Source organism: Myxine glutinosa, chromosome 2 (genome assembly GCF_964187855.1).
Source record: "Myxine glutinosa chromosome 2, kmMyxGlut1.1, whole genome shotgun sequence".
NCBI lineage: Eukaryota > Metazoa > Chordata > Myxini > Myxiniformes > Myxinidae > Myxine > Myxine glutinosa.
The window spans coordinates 261007982-261031692 of record NC_136262.1 but is presented as its reverse complement, the minus strand read 5'-3'; the positions used below and the strand labels follow the sequence as shown (position 1 = coordinate 261031692).

Below are 23711 nucleotides of genomic sequence, written 5' to 3'. Positions count from 1 at the left end.
GCCTTACCACCAACACAAGCTGCTCTATATCAACACATCCACAGAGCAATGCTGCAGGCCAGCTTCTTCTGGAGTCAGGCAACGTCTGTTTACCAGGACATCCCTGACTTCCATGACTGGGGGTGGCACAAGGACAGCAGTGGTGGGTGGTTGCCCTTCTGGACAACCCTTGAGGACAGCAGCAAGGCCTGTTCCATCCTTTTGCAGTGTGGCTGTGCGAAGTCACGCACAGGGAACTGCAAGTGCTGCAGAGCTGGCGTTCGTTGCACAATTTTGTGCAAATGCGAAGGTGGATGTGTGAACAATGAGAATTCATGAATCAGTGTGACACCAGTCACAGCACGTGATATGATCGATACATTTATTGATCGATTTACTATTAATATATGTAAATTAATTAATTAATATTAACATAGTGCTTAATGGTTATTAGCCTGATTTTGTTGATCAATAAAGGGGATACCTTGATCTTTTGGTTTTACTTGTTTTACTTCCTGATTTATGACTTTAAGTGTCAAAGCTATGCAAAATTTATTATAATATTCACCGGCGGCCATATTGGATTTTCCAATTTGGCGATCCCTGTCAAGGCTACTGTCAAACAGACATCAGATTTAGAATCAGTGAGGTCCAAAACCCTAGAAAAGTGCTTTTAATTGTAATTATGTGACTTTTGGTTGGCTAGTAACGGAAAAGTCAGTTTTTGAGTGGCGGCCATTTTGAAGTGTCAAATATGGCGCTCCCATTGAGAATTGGCTTTGGCTCCCGGCAGATTTGAATTCAGCAGGTCACAAACTACAAGTGTGCCAAGTTTCATGCTTGTAGACAAATTTGCACAATCCCCCCTTAAAATCCCCCCAACAGACCAGACTACATGGCCGGAACAGCTATCGGCTCAAAATCCTTTTAACTGTTGATTTGGTAATATCACGATTTGAAACACGATGGAATAATATTTACCGATATGAACAGTGATGTGGTTTTTATTGAAATTCTAAAGATACTGTTTAGATTTTGATGATTTGCGTACCCGCCATTGCACCGATACCTGCCCTACGGGCTTCAATTGGGAGGCCCAAATGAAAAGGTAAAATATCAGAAATTGAAGGCTTTTTTATTTTAAACGATTCATATAAACATCCGTTAAATCATATCACACGCAAGTCATCAAAATCTAAACAGTACATGGCGCCCATGACGGAGTTGTTAGGGTTTTAACGAATATTAAAATTAATTGCGCCTCCCAATTGAAGCCCCGCCCTCAGGGCGGGTACCGTTGCTCGTATTCTGAAATTAACTCACACAACTTCTAAGAGAGACAGAAACAAAGCAGCCACAAAAGCAGTGCAAATGACGTCATCATGGTTTATACTTTTTATTTGCATACAACAAACACACCCCAGAGGTCCTACTCTCCACGAGGGACTCGGTGTAATCACAGATCGATTATGCCCAGAGAATCAGGAATACGACGCCATTACTTCAACAATATTGCACGAGTAAATGAGAAACTTGAACAATTCAAACAAGTCACCCAAACACTGCTCACCAAACCTTTGGGTCACGTTTTATGCAAATTAAAGATTAGATAGATCGACAGAAGTTCAGGTCTCAGAATAATAAGGAAATTAATGCTGCAAAGTTAACGTTAAAAAAAGAAAATAACGAAATCAACAATCCTTGAGAATAAGTAGTAAAGGATTCTCTCATTCACTCACACAAAAACAATATCATGGATGTTTCATGCCAATTCTATATGTATGAGTTACTGTTAATGCTTATGTGGATGCCACTGGGTATTTTATCTTATGTGGATACCACTGGGTATTTTATCTTATGTGGATACCACTGGGTATTTTATCTTATGTGGATACCACTGGGTATTTTATCTTATGTGGATACCACTGGGTATTTTATCTTGTGGATACCACTGGGTATTTTATCTTGTGGATACCACTGGGTATTTTATCTTATGTGGATACCACTGGGTATTTTATCTTATGTGGATACCACTGGGTATTTTATCTTGTGGATACCACTGGGTATTTTATCTTGTGGATACCACTGGGTATTTTATCTTATGTGGATACCACTGGGTATTTTATCTTATGTGGATACCACTGGGTATTTTATCTTGGGTACTTTATCTTTTGTGGAAACGGCTGCGTATTGTATCTTATGTGGATACCACTGGGTATTTTATCTCATGTGGATACCACTGGGTATTTTATCTGATGTGGAAACGGCTGGGTATTTTATCTTGTGTACATACTGCTGGGTATTTTATCTTGTGTGGATACCACTGGGTATTTTATCTGATGTGGAAACGGCTGGGTATTTTATCTTGTGTACATACTGCTGGGTATTTTATCTTATGTGGATACCACTGGGTATTTTATCTTATGTGGATACCACTGGGTATTTTATCTTGGGTACTTTATCTTTTGTGGAAACGGCTGCGTATTGTATCTTATGTGGATACCACTGGGTATTTTATCTCATGTGGATACCACTGGGTATTTTATCTGATGTGGAAACGGCTGGGTATTTTATCTTGTGTACATACTGCTGGGTATTTTATCTTGTGTGGATACCACTGGGTATTTTATCTGATGTGGAAACGGCTGGGTATTTTATCTTGTGTACATACTGCTGGGTATTTTATCTTATGTGGATACCACTGGGTATTTTATCTTATGTGGATACCACTGGGTATTTTATCTTGGGTACTTTATCTTTTGTGGAAACGGCTGCGTATTGTATCTTAAATGTGGATACCACTGGGTATTTTATCTTATGTGGATACCACTGGGTATTTTATCTCATGTGGATACCACTGGGTATTTTATCTCATGTGGAAACGGCTGGGTATTTTATCTTGTGTACATACTGCTGGGTATTTTATCTTGTGTGGATACCACTGGGTATTTTATCTTGTGTACATACCGCTGGGTATTTTATCTGATGTGGAAATGGCTGCGTATTGTATCTTAAAGGTGGATACCACTGGGTATTTTATCTTGTGTGGATACCACTGGGTATTTTATCTTGTGTACTTTATCTTATGTGGACACGGCTGCGTATTGTATCTTATATGTGGATACCACTAGGTATTTTATCCATATGCAATGCCTATGGATGCTGCGATCAAGTTCAGGGCAAATTCTCAGTTTTGAAATTGGCAAAACTTGCAGGAGGCACACAAAGCCCAACAGTGCAAGGTTTGAATCCATGGATGCGATTTTAAGGAAGGTTGATGAGTTTCTGGTTAAGGAGGATCTAAAAGTCATGAAAATGAATATATATTTACTAATCAAGGCTCGATAAAATTGACCAAATATGGTTGCTGGCAAGTCAGCCAATACAGTAAAGTATTTTGAGTACAACACAAGATTTTTGCCAATTACTCAACTGTATAATCAATTAATGAATTACATTTATGGTGATTCAGCAGAAAACGTGCATGAGATTTTTTTTTGTTTCAGAGGAAAAGCACAAGATTAATAAATGTGCGAGCAGGTTGGCACACACCCTGATCCCTAGGGGATTTGCCCCTGCTCAGACCTGATGCCAGTGCTAGAGTGGACTGTGGCGAGAGCATCAATGGCACTGGAGACATCACAGTTCCGTGAAAGAAGCAAGCGGGACAGCTCTCCATTTTCGTCACCGAAACCCATGGATAGCATTTGAGAGAGTGCTTCAGCGAGGCGTTTATCTGCATCTGGAGTGACAGAAGAGCAAGAACGAAACAAATGACACTTGGCATCTTATTATATAGCAGGGAGGTGGGGGCTGCAGGAATGACTCAAACAAAGCTCAATCCACTGAGCCATGCACAAGAAGACTCTCAATGGTGTGTTATTTTTATTATTTATACAGACATCTTGCCTCAAGAGCTTAAAAAAAAAAAATTGCAGATGAGTGACAGGAAAGAAAGGGGTAAGAAGAGATGTTTGAGGGGCTGATGAGACAGCAGGATGTCTCATTGTCGCAAGTACAATACAAGAAGAGATGTTACATTATGATGCCTCAGATTCCTTAATATCTCTCCCTGGTTACTCCCTCCTCTGGTATGATAGACCTGAGCCTCGTCCTGGTGGCGGGGTTGCTATCTTCATCAAAAACTCTTCCTCACTCTGCCCTCTCTCCACCTCACCTCCAAGAGGAGTACCTCTGGCTACGGCTTCCTCTTTCCTCTCCACTCCCACCTTTTGTTCATATGTGTGTTGTACCACCCACCAAACAGTGATGACTCCATCTACATCTCGCTATCTGATAGCATGGACCAACTTCTATCTACTCATCCCAACGCTCTCTTCCGCATATGTGGTGGCTTCAACTGTCATCATGCCAGCTGGCTGGGTGTGGGTACCTCTCTCACCAGCCATGGCTCCTCAGCAAAGGACTTCAGTGACTCATTGGGACTGACACAATCTGTCAATTTCCCGACCCGGATCTCAGTCAATGGAGCATCGTCGAGACTTGGTTATGACTAACTTCCCTGCAAATGTATGCTGCTCTTCTTCTGCTGCTCGAATCGGTTCATCGGCCCATGCGCTTGTTAAAGTGGACGTTTCTCTGGCCATTCCTAGAGAGCCTCCTCAGCGTCGACGAGTCTGGCATTTCACTCAGGCCGACTGGCATGGTCTTCAAGCAGCCATCAATCATCTGGACTGGTCTGCCATCTCTACTGCCTCTGACATCAACTCATCCTGGGAATTCTTCCAAAGCAAACTGCTCTCTCTCTCTCTCATGCACAGATTTATCCCATCTCGTCTTCAGTTGTCATACCCTTCCTCCCGTCCATGGTACACGGAATCTTGTGGCGAGGCAGTTTCCTTGAAACAACTGGCCTTCGCCTCCAGGAAGGCAAATCCAATGGTAGGAAATCTCATTTCCTTTCACAAACCCTGGAACAAGTGTGTCCACCTCTCAGGAGAGCCATGAAACAATATCTCTCTACTCAAGACTGAACTCTCAAACCCATCTCCCTCTTCCAAATCCTGGTGGTGTCTGGTAAAATCTGTTTCTACTGTTTGTTCCCCTTCCATCCCCTCCCTTACCTCAAACGGCTACACAGCTGACTCCGCACGTAAAAAAAGCTGAATGCCTCAACTCTGTGTTTGCCTCTAAATCTTGTGTCCCAAGTCCATCCCTCTCTGTACCCAACGTACCCAGTCGTATCCAGCTGATCCTGGACTCTGTCCTTCTCTCCTGACAAGGTGGAGACGTTTCTGTCAATCCTCGACCGATTCGGCAACTGGACCAGACGGCATCGGCCCACGGTTCCCAAGTTCCTGCTCTGCCGCTCTTTCACACCCTCTCTCTGTTCTCTTCACTCTTTTGCTCAAGGTCATTTGCAATCATAGACGGGTCAATATACAACCAGAACAGCCGTACCCCAAAAAAATTGCAAATTTTAGTTTTATTGCATTTCCTTATATTTTAAGACTTACTTAGGAACATATCAAAAGTTGGACAGAAATGGGCCATGGGAAAGTAAAAATTTTTGACATGATAAAAATGTCACAAAACCATGCACGATTCACTACGTCGAAAACGTCTTTGGTTTTTTATTTTTGTTTCTTTTTGTTTATATAAATTAATTTGTTCCACTGAGACCAGCTGCAAAGGCAACATTTTATAACACTTGTTTCGTGTCTTTAACAATGTTTACATCTGCTACCTGACACATGTCTTTAACAATATGACCTCCCAGCATGTAGGCTAATGACCTAATTCCTCACTGGTAGTTGTGCAGCTTGACTGAGTAACAACTCCACATGAATGAGTTAATTACACCTAATTAGGACTCAATTGGACAACGTTGTATGGTAAACATTGGAGATACAATACAATACAACCAAGGAGATACAGTACAATACAACCAAGGCCAAGGCAGTAGCAAAAAGACAGGTAGGCCTATGCATACAATTGCCCCATATATTCTACATGTATTTTGTACTCCTACAACTGTAGTGTATGATGGTATTTATTTTCCAGGTTCTAGAGTTGTGGGGATGCATATTTATTTAATAGGAATGGGACCAGTTGATTGGGGGAAGGGGGGGGGGGGGGGGGTTCTATCAGTATGTTTTTCTTCTGGACTATACATATCTTTTCCTGGTGCACCTTGTGACTAAGCAACAGAGCCCTTGTATATAATTCATTTCAGATGCAGAAAGCAATGGGATGACCACTATGCAGATTATTCCATAGTATGTTTCCTCCTAATATATATCTTACATAAATATCTCGGTTTCAGGGGCGGAGAATGCTCTGATGGCATTCAATGTATATGGCCAATGTAAATTGACTGCATGCTTCTAAAAGATCTCATTTTTGTATTTTCAGAGATAGAAAATGAACTCTTTATATGGTAAAGAGACCTGCCCTTTATGCCAAAGGGGATTGGACTGTGAGGAAACAGTATCAGTTCGTGAGAAAGGAGCAGAAGGCATCAACCGTGCAAGTGCCGAAAGGGGTGTTGACATCAGAATTCTAGCTGGTACCAGTGTTCACAAATCATGCCGAGTGAATCACATAAACAAAAAGGACATTGCTTTAACCAAGAAGGATCATGCGGAATCAGGTCCATCAGTCAAGAGGAGTGCTCGCATTTCCCTGGGACCATATGACAGTAAAACACATTGCCTTTTCTGCGGCACTGAAGTTAAGGAAGAGGGCCCAAAGCGAGGCCATGCAGAAACAGCCAGTTTTGGCTACGTGAAGACTGACGCATTTGTTAAAACTATATCAGTTCATTGCAAAACAAGGAGCGATGAATGGGCCCTTGCTGTTCAAGGCCGCATTGAATATTTTGAGGGTGATCTCCATGCAGCTGACTGTGTGTACCACAAGTCCTGCAACATTAATTTCCGCACAATGCGAGACATTCCACAACGGTTCAAGCCGACTGAGTCAAACAAGAGACGAAAAATGGGAAGGCCTAAGGACAGTGACCAGAATGAGGCTTTCGATAAGGTGTGCTCTTTTCTTGAAGACAATGATGAACAGTTAACAATTACAGACCTCGTGGCTAGAATGGAACAATACCTGGGCGATAGTGAATCCAATGCATATGGGAACCAATACATGAAGGAACAGCTTAAAAAACGATATGGTGAATCTATATTCATGGCAGAGGGTAGAGGCTTAAAAGACATTGTGACATTCAGAGAAAAAATGTCCCAGATCCTCCGTGACCACTACAATGCACCACGAGAAGATGATGAAGAAGCACAAAAACGTGCAATTCTTCAGACTGCTGCAAAACTAATAAAAAGTGACATAAAAACAACAGTTGCACCACATGGGGATACATACCCAACTACTGCAGACCTAAGCCTTACTGCTGCATTGGGGTATGTCCCAACTAGCCTGCGATTCTTGCTGCAGCATCTTTTGGTCGGGAAAGATACATCTAGGGAGGTTGCTGGTATTGGACAAGCAGTCATCCAAGCAGTGCGTCCAAGGGCTGTAATTGCACCATTGCAGCTTGGTCTTGCAGTGCAAATGCATCACTTGTATAGGTCTCGTTTCTTGATAGATAGTCTATCAACCTTTGGCTTTTCCTCATCTTACTCCGAAGTGCAACGGTTTGAAGTAAATGCAGCCTCTTCTCTTGCTCCGGATGTGTTTGGAGGTGACACCGACATTCTTGATACATCCTTGTTATTTGCTGGAGACAATGTGGACCACAACATCATAACGTTGGATGGAAAGGGTACCTTTCATGGGATAGGCATGATAGCAGCTATTACACCAGGGCGTCAATCTAGCCACATCATATCTAGAAAGAAAATGTCTGACAGGAAGCTCGTCGAACTGACGAAGATCAATATAATAGATTACCGCTATGCAGAGCACGTCAACCGCAACCTCAAATTTCAGCCCCTCCCTTTGTTATCAATTTGTGATCGCCCAATTGACATATTATGGGAGATGTCATTTTGCTTCGAAAAGAGTGCACCAAATTGGCAAGGCATGATGCACTTTCTGCATGAGGAGTGTGATCACCCAGGGAAAGCCTCAATACAGTTTCTCCCAATGATTGATATGAACCCAGGTGACAAAACCTGCATCTTGTCAACTCTTGATTACCTGAGCAAACTTGCATCAAAACACAACATGCCAGCAATCATCACATTTGACCAACCGCTGTTTTGGAAGGCCTCTGAGATAGTGAATGCTCTTCCTGCTGATAACCCAATCCATAATGCAGTGCTACTGCTTGGGAGCTTCCACACATTAATGAATTTGTTGGGTGCCATTGGAAGTTTGATGGATGGAAGTGGACTGAAAGAGATCCTGGAAACAGTGTATGGTCAAAATGCTGTTGTGCACATGCTGAGTGGGAAGGCGGTGCAACGTGCTTTTCGTGGCCATTTGCTTGTGGATCAGTGTCTTACACGTCAGGTTGTTGGCAAGATTGTGGAAGTTGACCCTGGGTTTCAAGAACAAGTGGCAGAACTGGAGCGACTGTACATTTCCCTGGAGACTGTCGAAAGTGACACTATAGAGTCTGTGTTGCAATCAGAGTGCATTCATTTCATTGACAATAGATTGAATCAGGAAAGGAATAAACTTGCAAAGGACTCGAAAACCAGTGCACTTTGGATCAACTACCAGCGTATGTTGGGAATTGCAAGGGCACTTGTGGCAGCTGATCGGACGGGGTCCTGGGAGATGCATCTCCAAGCCATATCAGCTTGCTTGCCGATATTTGCAGCTGCTGGCCATCCCAATTACCTGAAGTCAGCTCGACTCTATCTCGAGAAGATGCTTGCGTTAGAGGATGACAACCCTGAGGTTCATCAGAAGTTCCAATCTGGTTATCATGTAATCCGGCGCAGTGACCAATACTGGGCTGGCCTAGGCTCTGATCTTGTGATAGAACAGACATTAATGCGCTCACTGAAAAGCCAAGGGGGGCTGACTCGAGGAAGTGGGATGTCAGAGCACCAGAGAGCAGTTTGGACTCTGTCTTCAACCATATCGTCCTCCTACAACCTTGCTATGCAAGAACTGACCTCGAGTAGCTACTCAACAAGTGAACAACATAAGGAGTTGACAACATCCAGGGTGAGTCGAGATGAAGCTGATCGTGGCAAAGTTGCCGAAAAACTGGACAGCTTCACACCATTTTCTGATGACAAGTCATTGCGCAATATCATCACAGGGGTTACTGCAAATGAGGATGTCAATGTTCATGACCTATTCAAAGTAGGTAGTGACATTGTCAAGAAGATGGATGATCACCCAGCTTACTCCTATTCACACAAAAGGAGTTCTAAAGCCAAGACACTTGCATTCAGCAGGGCAGTCAAAGTTGCTGAGGACCGCACAATAGATCCAGCGTTACTATTCCAGAGGTTCTTAGTGGTGTCACAGACGGGAGATCTCCAGATAGGTGAAGTGATGAAATATGAACTCTGCCCATACCCAATGTCTCTTTTTGAGGCAAAAAACATCCTGCGCCAGCCAGATAAACCACAGTTGGCGGAGGCAATAAGGAATTATGCTACAACCAAATCTGACAATGCTGTCAACCAGACAGTTCCAGGAACAGATCACTATGTTCTTGACGGGGGATCACTTATTCACCGCTTAAAGTGGACAGAGGGATTCACCTACAGTTCCATTGCAGATGAATATGCCTCATTTACAGTACGACACTATGGCAAAGCTACTGTTGTGTTTGATGGTTATGAGACTGGGCCAAGCACAAAGGACTGTTCTCATCAACGTCGGAATAGAAACAAGAATGCCACCAAGGTTAACATTACGGAGTCAACAAAATTTGTTGGGAAAAAGGAGGACTTTCTGTCGAATGAGTCAAACAAGCAGGCAATGATACTGTTGATTATAGAGGTGTTGCACAAGGAAGGCTGTGAGGTGATCCAAGCAGAGGGAGATGCTGATGTTGAGATTGCAAAAGCGGCCGTCGCAAATGCGGCTTCCAGATCTACAACCCTCATTGGAGAAGATACAGATCTCCTTCTCCTCCTGCTCTTCTATATGGTGGAGACAAACTGCATTGAACTCTATTTCCGTTCTGACAAGGCAAAATCAAATGTCTACAATATCAAAGTCCTTCAGCAGATACTTGGAAATGCAGCCTGCAGAGATATATTGTTCCTTCATGCATTAACTGGCTGTGACGCAACGTCTCGTGTCTTTGGGATTGGAAAGAAGTCAGGGTTTCAAAGAATCATCAAGAAAGAAAAGGAACTGATAGACAGCTCAAAGGTGTTCTGTAAACCACAGCAGAGTCAGGATGCTATTGAAACTGCAGGCTGCAGAGCAATGGTGGCATTGTTTAAAGCAAATCAGAACGACTCATTGGCATCGATCAGATACAACATTCTCTGCAAAAAGGTTGCAAGGGCTAAGGCATTTGTCACTCCTGAAAGACTGCCACCCACATCCGCTGCCTGCAAGTTTCATTCTCTGCGGACCTATTACCAGGTAATGGAATGGATGGGCCTTTGTTGTGGAATGGAGCCAACGGAGTGGGGATGGAAGGTAGAAGGAGGAAAACTTGTTCCAGTGATGACAGACAAAAGCCCTGCTCCAGACATACTACTTCAGATGATTCACCAACTGTTCAGGGGGGTGCAAAACACTAAGGTGTTCATGTAGGAAGCATGGATTAGAGTGCACCAGTGCATGTGGACATTGCCAGGACAGCAACTGTGACAATATGAGTGTTGAACCAGACATAGAGGAGGAGGAGGAGGAGGAGGACGATGAAACTGGAATCTAAGACTAGAAGGCATATGGTACTTCCACATGTGTCAAAATTGTCCAATTTTTTTATATGTGGCTTTCCATGTCATAGACTGGCAGAAACAATCAAAGAACATATATTTGTGCAAATATTTACTTTAAATTGCGAATGGTCTCAGGATTAGCACTGGATAAACTACCAGCAACGATCATAATACAAATATTGGTGCAAAATTTACTTTAAATTGTTAGTGGTCTGATGATTATCAGTCAATTTTTTTACGTTTTATCTGCCGGCAGCCATCTTGTTTTCTGACGTCACTGAGGGACTTTCCCATGCATCAAAATTGTCCAACTTTTAATATGTTGTCTTCCACTTCATAAACTACTAGAAATAAGCATAAAACAAAAATTTGCAATTTTTTTGGGGTCAGGCAGTATATTGACCCGTCTATCAGCTTGGAAATCAGCCAACATTACCGCTTTACACAAAAAAGGTGCAAAAACAGATCCTTGCAACTACAGACCAATCAGCCTGCTCCCAATTATCAGCAAAGTCATGGAATCCATCATTGCTTCGGAAATCAAATTCTTCCTCTTCTCCAATGGCTTGATCTCCGATCATCAATTTGGTTTCAGACCACGTCACTACTCTGGACATGCTGCTTCTGCTGTCTCAACAATGGATGGAGGTCCTCAATGTCAAACAGGAAATTAGAGCCGTCTCCCTCGACATATCACGTACCTTCGATATGGTCTGGCACCCCGCTCTGCTCACCAAACTCTTCTCCTATGGTATCTATGGAAAGCTACACGCATGGCTTACAGACTTCCATCAGAGAGTGAGAGTAAGCACGATGTGATGATGAGCAGCACTTCTGAAAGACTGGAGGAGGGCAAAAAGGAGAAGGGGTACCAGTTCCAGACAAGGGGGTAGCAGCAAAAGGAAGGAGAGGAGGTTAAGGTTCAACTTCGAATTGTGGAGGACAACCAGGTATTGGATTCTGGAAGAACATGAAATAATATGGAAATCCTTAGACTATCACATGCATTAGGGCAAGATGTGAAGAAACATCAGTTCAAAGTGGAAACTCGTACTCCAATATACTTTGGATGAAGACTGTATACACTGTAATCATCTCTAAGCAACTGAAAATAGACATAACCCCACAGAGAATACCATGGTGTCAGCCTATCTTGGTGAAGTGAATGCCCAGACAGGTTGTTTTTGTAAGATATATGAGCTCAAGGGATGCGGCTCCTCTTCCAGGGGTTGTCCAGAGACATTGATTGGGGGGTAGGGGGGAGAGGGGATGTTTGAAATACGATCTTTGCAGAGGGACAGAGTGAGATCATGAGATTTTCCAGAGTTGAAAGAGATATTCCAAGTGGTGAACCAACAACCTTTTCCCAAATCTGCAAAGATGGATGCTGCAGTAAATAATCTGCTTATCAGAAGTGTGGTATACCCTTCTGCACATGGTAGTGGATATATAATCATCTGTACAACCGAAACGTGTAAAGAGGATTATATATGGAAGCAAAACGGTCACCGATGTCGACAAACAAAGAGGTTGGTCTTCAAACTGTGCCTTGAGGTACACCAATTCAAGAAAATGCTATGAAGAGCAACTTCATTTGTCTGCAAAATCTCAGCTCATGGAAGAGTCGGGAGATATGCCAAAATGACAGTACAGTATACGAACAGTGGGGTGGTGGTAAAAAAAAGTTGGACACAACAAAAATGAAAGTAATGAAAATGAAAAGAGGCAAGAAGAGGAGGAAAGCAGAATAACCTGCAAGAGTTGGGTTTGGTAGGGTTAGTATCTGTGGAAAATAGAAGATAGTAATGGATTACATGAGATGGTCGTGCTCTGCTTGTGTGAAGCCATGGAGGGAAGAGTGCAACTGAACAGTCTTGGGAAGGCAGTCCCATAAATAAAGGAAAAGAGGAACAAAAGGATGGAGGGGAGTTAAAGCCGAGATCTTCGGAAATGGCCTTGTTGGAAGAAAGAGCGGGTCCTGGAGGAGCAGAAGACAGAAAGCAGAGGAAGCTGGACTGGAGGAGAGGATGCAAAAATAGAGGATACTGACCTACCTGTGATGTGAGAGCATTGGGCCTTTTGCTTTAGCCTCATTGAGAGAGATGCCAATATTGTTAAGAACATTGGACTCTACACATTCCAGTGGACAGGTGAGACTTGGACTCCAGTCCATAGGGTAGAGCGTTACTCCAATGAGCTACGGATAATGGACTTGTTCGCTGTGAGATGTTCTGATCTTCCAAGGTATGACAACATGGAGGATGCCCAGTATGTGGCTAGATCTGGAGCCAAGGTTTGCTATGTGGTGGCTCAGGGGAGGCTATGGCTGATGGTGAGGCCCACAAGTTTAAGACATGTATAGAAGTGTTGTATCTGCTCACAGAGAAAATCTGAGGACGAATGAAGGAGGAACACCTGCATACCATATATGCAGACAGCCTATGTACCAGGCATTACCATAAGCTCAGAAGATGTCCAGAGAGATGACCCCAATCTCCTGTTTGCGATGTCGTGCATCCTTCCATTGTCGGTTTTAATGGAGCAACATGACCTTGGTAGACTAACGGAGGTAGAAGTATAACCGATGATCTGAGATTAGAGAATGCCAAAAGAGGCAATGCCCAATATCCACAGCAATGACAAGATTCCAGCACTTTGCTCATGTTAAGGAGAAGGGTCTGCATTCGATTGGACCAGATTTTAAACTCTTCCTGTGAATTAGGAAAAATAGGCAACTCTCGAAGATTAAGGCAGCAGACCATTTGAGATAGTCCTGTGGAAGAGGAAAGAAGAGAGAATAGGACTGAAGTACAGTTTGTAATTGAAATCAGGTTCCAAAACTAGATTTTCTAATCATCCAATCGGGACGGACATTTCAAGTATTGTTTCAATCCTATCATACCTTCATTTGGAACGGTCACCTTCGCCTTCTCATTCAGCGGTTTTGGTTCTTGACCTCCAGCCTCTTCAGGATCAGCAACTGTGGAAGGCTGTGGCTCTCCATCTGTGCTGCCATCTTTTGCATCAGTTACCACATGGGTCCACTCCTCATCACTCGAAGTCATTTGAACATCTGCGGTCTGTAAAAACACAAGAATTTTTCGTGAAAAGGACAGTCACCTTTAACATCTTCTAGCACATCCGGAAAATGTACAACAAGGATAACCAAAACGATACTGATAACCAAAGCAACCTGTATATAACAAGGTAGCAACATGGCAAGGACGTGATGAGCAAAGCGGCCTTTCCCTGCAAAATCAGTAAACACACTTCACGAGTGGCATGAGCGATTCCCTACCTGCTCCTTTGAATCTGCCTTCTTGTCCTGCTTGGGTTCATTGTCTGGGTGGGAATCTGTCCCAGGTTTTTCTTCGCAAGGGCCAGTCCATGTCTTGGTGCCCTAGTTAACAGCATTGACACCATTAACAATCCTACCTACATGAAATCACGACTCTTAAATACCAAAGAAAAAAAAAGCCAGGTTTTGGATTTTAAAATGGAAAAATAAAATCGCAGTGGAGCGAATGGAATATCCGCAAGTGAAGGACCTTAAAACAGCAGTGGCCAAATAAGAGTACATACCTGCCCTGTGGATGTACAACGAGAGTGGACACCATTGTGATCCACGTCCACAGTCACATTAATACCTGTGAAGATTCAGATAAAATTTAATGATCGCAGAAACTGAAAAAGGTGTTTTTCCAGATTGATGTTAGAGGTGTGGTTAATGTATCCCCTGACCCCCAAAATATAAATAGCGAAAAAACACAAAAAAAAATAACGTTCCAAGTCTTGTGGGGTTACGTGTCAGAAACTCACCAAGTGGGTCAAGCATGGCTGCCACGTTCTCACCTACAGTATGCAGAAACTCCTCATTTGGGTCACCTGGGACACATGTGAAAACTCATACAATCACGTTCTTCATCCGTCATTTTTTTTTTTTTTTTTTTTTAATACAAGATCGAGGCTCGTGAAAGAGCTAACATTAATCACACAAAAAGTCAAACCGACACAAACAAACACATAAAACACAAAATAAGGGGAGCGGTAGACAAGATGGGGAGAGAGGGCGAAGGACAAACAACATTTGAGAGCAGGGACATCGAGAGAACTGTGGGAGAGAGGGCTTGGGGGGAGGTGGGAGGTATAAAACACATGGACATTGCAAGGACTTCCAGGAAAGAAGTTGGAATTTCTAAAAAGTGTATCTGGGGTGAATTAGCGGGGGTAGAAAGTAGAAAGCGGGGGTCTTGATTCAAAACCTATATTGACATTTAAGGTACCCTGCACTTGATAAAACACATTAGTCCAAGCACCGTCATACAACAATAGAGTGCACTCAAAGAATATTGATGATAATAACATCCTTACAATGGTTGGCTGTGCCACCTTCTTCAGTTGCTGATCCACTGAAGAAATGGGTATCACATGGAGCGGCATAGAATTGAAAGAAAGGTGGAGTATGTGGAGCTTGTGGACCACGACCACGAGGACCATGGGGTCCTTGAGGTCCGTGGGGTCCTTGAGGTCCGTGGGGTCCTTGAGGTCCGTGGGGTCCGTGGGGTCCTAAAGGTCCGTGGGGCCCAAATGGTCCATGGGGCCCGAGAGGCCCGTGGGGCCCTCCTGGTGGAAATCCACCTGCCCAAGCAGAGTTCCAGCGCATGTGATGACCACGTGGCCCACAAAAGCCCCAGTGATGCTGAAAGATGCATAGAAGATGTCACACTTTACATTCCAAAATTATTATGAGGCATACCATTGGTGTTCATGACATATATAAAACAGTGACAATCTCATTTTCAATCAATTTCATTTAAATTTTCCATCAAAAGAATGTATGACTTACAGCTGGGAAGGGCACTTCACACATGATGTGCTCCGCATGCAGTCCTCGTTCCTTGCATTTCGAGCAAAGGTCATAATTGGAACAGACTGTGCACTTGTAGCGCGTACCAACCACAGGGCCTTCACAACCATCACATACCACTCCTGGGTGACTCCAGGAAGAACCATCTCCCCAAGTACAACCGCCCCAGCGGTTCTTTCTTCTTTGTTGTTGGCCTGCAGAAGACCCAGGCCCTGCCGGCTGTTCCTGTTGCTCACCAGAAGATCGAGTAGACTGACTAGAATTTCCAGCGGCCTGCTCTGCTGCTCCCTCCTGACGCATCTCCTTCTTATCGACTGCATTGAAAAACAATACAAGATGCCAGTCGTTTAATTTAATTAGGTGGCGGAGGTAATGATTCCAAGGAGAAAGGACATCTACCATAGCTCAATACCTGAATCAGGTGGTAGCACTTCACCAGGACGGCCGTTATTAATCAAATTCAATAGATTCAGAAAGTCCTCTTCAAGGGCTTTGTACGTGCGCTTATATAGGCACGCCCTTACCACGCCCCTCACGCCATGCCCTTGGAGCCCTGATTGGTTATGGCTCTTACCGTTGCTGTCTCCGCCACTCCAACCTCGACGCCGCGCTCCTCCCTCTCAAGCCTACCTCGTGTTCCTTGACTAGTGAGTATCCCAATGCGAGGTGCAATAGCCAAAAATGGGGCGCGGGATGGATGCTGCCCAACGAGGTAGATTTTGAGGGTGGAGGCAAAATGAACGGGGCCTATCTTATTTCTTTTACACAACGCAGATGATACTAGGGAAATGGCCTTATACTCACATATACTATGACATAACTAATGTTCTAAGGGGCCTACGTGTTGCTTGTGGACTAACTAGGGGAGCAAACCTTGAACCTTTAATGATGCTATATGCACACTCTCAAACCCGCAACACTATATATATTCATTAAGTTTACGTATTTTCAATGGCAAGGAAATCTTGTAAGTCAACAACAACATGCATTTTAAAGGCCATTTTCCCTACTAGAGCGGGGGTTAGCCTTGCGGTCCCCATGACAATCTTCTCCATTTTGCCCTATTTTCTGCATCTCTCCTTGTTAACCCCCTTGCCCGCATTTCTTCTTCCACCATCTTTCGCCAAGTCTTTCTCGGTCTTCCCCGTCCTCTACTTCCTTCTACATTCATTTCCATCACTCTTCTCAACCAGTCACTTTCATCCTTCCTCAACACATGACCAAACCATCTCAACCTGTTCCTCTTCACAGCATCAATCACAGGCTCTATTCCCATCATCTTTCGCAATTCATCATTCGTCTTCCTCTCTCTCTCAATGATACTCCGCACATCCGTCGAACCATTCGCATTTCCACCCTTTCCAACCGTCTACGTTCATTACCCATGTCTCGCTCCCATAAATCATAGCACTTCTCACACATGCAGCATACACCTTTCCCTTCAGCTTCAACGACACTCCCCTCATCAGCACGCCACTCAGTTCCCGAAACTTCTTCCATGCACATCTCACTCCAGCAACCGTTGCCGAGTCTGATCCACCTTCTCCATTCAGCATGTCTCCGAAGTAGCAAAATGTTTTCACACCTTCCAGCTTCACGCCGTCTCCAACATCCAACAAAACATTTCCTCTATCTGCAGCTCCCTCTGTGCACACCTTACATTTGAATGTAGCTGCCACACTGGTTAATGACCCTCAGACCACTACATTTTTGATGAACCCACTCAGCGCACATTGTACATTGAATGGAGTTCACTCCGACACCCTTCCTACACACAGCCCCGGGACACTTCCCAGTTCTTTCCACCTCACCACATGCTTTACCACTTGCCATCACCTTCGTCTTTCCGATATTCACCTTCAGACCTTTTGTCTCCATACATTCATTCCTTCCACTTGTTCATCTTTTCCTTCAGTCCATCCATACTTTCCGCAATAAACACCAGATCATCTGCATACAACAACTCCCACGGTAAACCCTCCTTTACGTTCTGAGCCAGCACCTCCATCACAGTTACAAATAGTAGTGGACTTAGTACCGACGCCTGATGCACTCCCACCTTCACCTCAAACTCACCGCTGTTCCCGTCCTTCGTCCTTACAGCTGTGCGCGCTCTTTTGTACATTGCCATCACTACTCTGATCAACCATTCCTCCACTCCTAACTTCCTCAAGGCCCATGTCAATACTTTGCGTGGAACCCTATCGAATGCTTTCTCCAGATCAACAAACCCAAGAAACAACTTCTTCCTCTTCTCCATGTACTTCTCCTGCAACTTCCTCACAATGAAAAGCGCGTCTGTCGTTCCTCTTCCTGGCATAAATCCAAACTGCATTTCGGCGATCTTCTTTCTTCCTTATCCTCCTCTCCAACACCCTTTCCAATACCTTCATTCCATGCTCCAATAACTTTATCGCTCGGTACGAGCCACACTCCAGAGGGTCACCTTTCCCCTTGTATAGAGGGACGAGGGTACTCAGTTCCCAATCCACTGGAATGCGGCCTTCTTTCACCACCAGATTACAGATCTCTGTCATTCTCTTCACACCCCAACTTCCTGCTGCCTTCAACATATCTCCCACAACTCCCGTCGGCCCTCCCGCTTTTCTACCCTTCATTGCTTTTATCGCTTCCTCAACTTCCTTCTCAGTTATCTTCTCTGCCGGTCCTAAAACTGGGTTGCTCTCTATGTTGCCATCCCATTCATTCTCTGTATTCAACAGCATTTCCATATATCTTTTCCATCTTCCTTTAATTCCATCTGGGTCGACAACGATTTGTCCCACTTCATCCTTCAAGCAACTCACCCTCATCCCATCACACCTCTCTTTCGCCATCTGCTTTGCAATCCTGAATACTGCTTTCTGACCCTCTTCCGAATCCAAGCGTTCTCCGAACATTTTCCTACATACCTCCTCCGCCTTTGCTACCTCTTTCTTTGCAGCCTTCCTGGCTGCCTTATAACTTTCATGCTCTGTTTCTGCTCCCGTACCCTTCAGCTTCTGCCACTCCTTGAGCTTCTTCCTCTTCGTCAATCCTCTTTCCAACTTCATCATCCCACCACCATGTTTCCGAGTGCCTCGGTGGACCTTTTGTCCATCCACACCTCACCAACGGCTCCCAACAGACTAGCTTTCATTGACATCCAACCACTTTCAAGCTCAACCACATCCTCGACCACATCATCCTCGACCCTACTCAGCCTCTCTTTTAATGCCTCCCTTACTGTCACCTCTTTCAACCTCCACACCTTCATTCTCGGTTGGTACTTCACCCGCCGAGCTCTCCTCGCACCTTTCACCCTTATGTCGCAGACAACCAAGTGGTGCTGTGAAACAGCCTCCTCCCCCGGGATCACCTTTGTGTCCCGGAGGTGCCCCCTATCTCGCCTACGCACCATCAGGTAGTCAACGGTTGTCGTCGACCCACCTGACGTGTATGTAACAAGCTTATTATCCTCTTTCTGGAACTGAGTATTACAAATCAACAAATCGGCTCCATCAGCAAACTCCAAAATCCTTTCACCTTCTCCATTTCTCACACCATATCCGTAACCCCCATGAACTCCCTCAAAACCGTCCATACTCCTTCCCACATGTCCATTTCGGTCTCCTCCTACCACAACAACTTCCTCATCTTTCACGTTTTCCATCAGCTTCTCTATCGCACACCAGAACTTGTCCTTCTCTTTATCGCTTCGACCAACCTGCAGAGCATATCCCGAGATGACGTTCACCAAGAGCTTTCCAATCATCATTTTCACCATCATCAACCTATCACTCACTCGTCACACTCACCACACTGTCTACAAACTCCTCAGAAAACAGGACACCAACACCATTCACGCCCTCCAGGCACCCTCGCCACATAAACTTGTATTTCTGTCCCTGCCTACCCTTCACCATTCTCATACCACTTCCCTTCCATCTCATCTCTTGCACACAACATATGTCCACTCTTCTTCTGACCAATACTTCCACCACTTCTCCTGATCTCCCTGTCATTGTCCCTACATTCCATGTCCCAAACCTCAGAAACCGATCTCCACTTCGGGCTGTACCCTGCCCATATGTAGTTGTAATTGTCATGGTTCTCTTTTTGAAGAAATGTTTTTATGGCCGGATGCCCTACCTGACGCCAACCCTCCTAGTCGTCTCTTACGACACGCAGGGATACGGTGTACATATTCTAATCCAGGATACACACAGGGAAAATCTTGTAAGTCAGTTAAATTAAAATCAAGGCTCAAGGAAATCCACTTACTTTACACAAATTATGTACGCAAATTAATTGTGCTTCCACACCTGCGAATTCCCATGAAAATAGAGTTTGCAGGCATGACGCCATCAAAACAAACAATGAAGAAGAGATGGTGAGATAAATTAACACTATGCATGACTCACCCTTGATGAAAATACGCATCAGGCGCTCAGGGCGGCTATGCACTACTTCCTGCCACTCGACATCACTGCTGAATGTCACCAGATCACCCTCATCATCTACATCGGGCAGGGGTGGGGATAACATAAGATGGGGCTCGAGCGGAAAACATACTACCATTAAAACATATTGCCTATTTGTTATAATTCACAAGCACATAACATTGGTGTGCCTCACTCATCTCTCAGAGCAAACCTTGAAAAACCCGTAGGCCTAGTTTCTCTGAATGACGGACATTTCTGATGACGTATCCGCTACTTGTAAAATACTCGAGACTGTACTTACATTTTTGAAATGCCAGTACATTTCATTTTATTTGTACCGTGAAAAGAAGGAAATAAAGTGGAACTCGAGTTGAAGAACACGACACACAAGTTATGCAGGTAAATGTAAAATATTACGAGGCCAGATAATTTGGTCAACCAAATGTGGATACGTATGCTAACCACAATGGTAAAGAAGAAACGTTTTAGGCATCAGCCCTTCTTCAAAGCAAAATAACTGTTGTCTTCATTTAAAAAAAATTAATAACAGTTTTCCATTATGGCACAAGAAAGTCTATTTCGTTTTATACAATTTGAAGGGTGAAGGAATAAGGGAGGGAAAATGAATGAAAAATGAAGGACACGACAGCACAGTAGCACGATTATCGTTGCCATCACGGACACTTTAACAGAGATCAGGAAAAGAATCAATCTGACAACGGAATGACCTTTACCCCGCTCACGGAGCACAAAGCGTGGTAAAGGAATTTGTTCACTTTATCTGGTTACAGATGTCAGTCCATGATCGAGGAACTACTCACTCGACTTCAATTGAACGTTACATTTTGAACAGGAACCTGCAGTTGTGCTAGTACTTTGCCAAATTGTACAGAATCTCATCCCGATCACGCATGAACACACAGGAAAGACTAAGGCAAATGTTTTGCTCGGTCTGTCTGGCGGTCAAACAAAATTGAAAATCATTCCAAACATGAAACAGCTGTTTTTAAGGACGTCATAAAAGACAAGCAGCAGGCCCGAAGAACTAATATAACATGTTAGATAAAGTAGTGTAAAAGACGATGCATCAAAGGCGGTAAACTTCCGATTCGATTGTTCATTTTGTATTTTTCTGCAGCCTTCAAAACTTTTATTTTATTTAAATTAAATTAGATATTTGAACACGAGAACACAAATCACCTTGTTCGCACTTCCAAAACCCTTCAGTTTTGTTAGTACTTGGGAAAGATTTCACACCGTTTTGACCATTCAAATTTTCCGCGCACTCCGAGGATCGAGTAACAGCGAGATCAAGACAGAATGGCAGTGCCTCGCAATGCAACTATAGAGCTAACTTGATTCAAAATATCTGTTTCGTTCATCTTCTCAAAAATCGTTCCATAATTGTCAGTTTCTCCGAGGAAGAGTTGGCAGAAGATTCGACTGTGGTGTTCCCTTTGACCCATCGGCCTCGTATGGTTGCCATGGCACCTGTTATTCAAAGTTCACAAACAAAGCTAACATAGATCGTGCTCAGAAATGCAAAGCAAGAGTTTAAAAGACCCTTCCCGTTTCCTTTTCCTTAAGACCGTGCATGGCAAGGTGTGCTGCGAGATCTCCTGTTTATTTAAAGTCACAAATAAACGGTTTTTATCTTGCAATCATTTTATTGAGCATCATACTTCTATTTAATCAATATCTCCAAGACACTTCTCGATGGTGACTTGATACGTCACAATTCCAAGAGGAACAGCGTGAAATGAAGGTCGAGTTACCATGAGGACGAATGTGGGAAGGGAGGGTAGCGGTTTTGAGGTAAGAGGTCGGGGTGGAGAAGTCGGGGTGGAGAAGTAGGGGCGCAATAAGATGTTGAAAGTACATTTTCACTTGCAATCTAAAGGTATGGTGAAGGTGTCAGTCTTTACCCAGCTGTTTTAACAACTCTGCTAATCTACTAATCACACAACTTGGAATTATTCAATTGATACCCAGTGTTATAAAGCATTCTCACCGCGGTAATGCAAGATGAACCTGCTGCCCAAGGTAGGAAAGGCAGTTGCGATGCCGGCGGTGAGCTCGGAATACAACGCCGAGGCACGGAGAGTGAATCGGCGAACCTCTTTTGGAGACGAACCGTCTCGGCAGAGTCCCAGAAAGGCCTTCACAGGGATGTCCCGTCCTCTATTACTTTCCATCTTCTGATACTCACAAACCACGTGACCTCTCCACCCGATGACCGTTTGATTCTGCACAAAACAAACATAAAAATACCATCCAAGGCAATTCTCAGAAATTGTTTGATCACCCAAAAATGTTTATTGCACATTATTTGATATTCATCCTTAGCCTGGTGTTGGCTTAGCGGTTAGGGTGCCGGCTTAGGATCCTCGGATCCTCAGTTCGAATACTGGTCGATCGCTGAATTAACACCAGGGGGGTTGACTCAGCCTGTCATCCTTCCAAACAACAACAACAGGCATTTTAAGGCCATTTTCCCTGCAAGAGCGGGGGTTAGCCTTGCGGTCCCCATGACAATGTTCTCCATTTTGCCCTATTTTCTGCATCTCTCCTTGTTAACCCCCTTGCCCGCATTTCTTCTTCGACCATCTTTAGCCAAGTCTTTCTCAGTCTTCCCCATCCTCTACTTCCTACTACATTCATTTCCATCACTCTTCTCAACCAGTCACTTTCATCCTTCCTCAACACATGACCAAACCATCTCAACCTGTTTCTCTTCACAGCATCCATCACAGGCTCTATTCCCATCATCTTTCGCAATTCATCATTTGTCTTCCTCTCTCTCAACGATACTCCGCACATCCACCGAACCATTCGCATTTCCACCCCTTCCAGCCTTCGTTGCTGCTCTACGTTCATTACCCATGTCTCACTCCCATAAAACACTTCTCACACATGCAGCATACACTTTTCCCTTCAGCTTCAACGACACTCCCTTCCTCGTCAGCACGCCACTCAGTTCCCGAAACTTCTTCCATGCACATCTCACTCGAGCAACCGTTGCCGAGTCTGATCCACCTTCTCCATTCAGCATGTCTCCGAGGTAGCAAAATGTTTTCACACCTTCCAGCTTCACGCCATCTCCAAGATCCAACTCAACATTTCCTTCATCTACAGCTCCCTCTATGCACACCTTACACTTGAATGTAGCTGCCACACTGGTTAATGACCCTCTCAAACCACTACATTTTTGATGAACCCACTCAGTGCACATTGTACATTGAATGGAGTTCACTCCGACACCCTTCCTGCACACAGGACACGGCCACTTCCCAGTTATTTCCACCTCACCACATGCTTTAACACTTGCCATCACCTTCGTTTTTCCAATATTCACCTGCAGACCTTTTGTCTCCATACATTCCTTCCACTTGTTCATCTTCTCCTTCAGTCCATCCATACTTTCTGCAATCAACACCAGATCATCTGCATACAACAACTCCCACGGTAAACCCTCCTTTACGTTTGACCCAGCACCTCCATCACAGCTACAAATAGTAGTGGACTTAGTACCGACCCCTGATGCACTCCCACCTTTACCTCAAGCTCACCACTGTTCCCATCCTTCGTCCTTACAGCTGAGCGTGCTCTTTTGTACATTGCCATCACTACTCTGATCAACCATTC

At 44.1% G+C, this 23711-nt stretch overlaps 1 protein-coding gene across 1 annotated transcript; it reads right to left on the bottom strand.

Annotated features, from left to right (window-relative positions):
- Positions 1–1359: 1359 nt before the first annotated feature.
- Positions 1360–23505, bottom strand: LOC137420603 (sequestosome-1). The gene is made up of 10 exons (XM_078772494.1): positions 23422–23505; positions 22078–22312; positions 20046–20141; positions 15622–15956; positions 15147–15474; positions 14595–14660; positions 14358–14422; positions 14074–14175; positions 13678–13855; positions 1360–3721 (listed from the first exon to the last, which is right to left on the bottom strand). Exons 1-10 carry the CDS (start codon positions 23482–23484, stop codon positions 3540–3542), a joined length of 1650 nt encoding a protein of 549 aa, XP_078628620.1. The 5' UTR covers positions 23485–23505; the 3' UTR covers positions 1360–3539.
- Between the last annotated feature and the right edge of the window lie 206 nt (positions 23506–23711).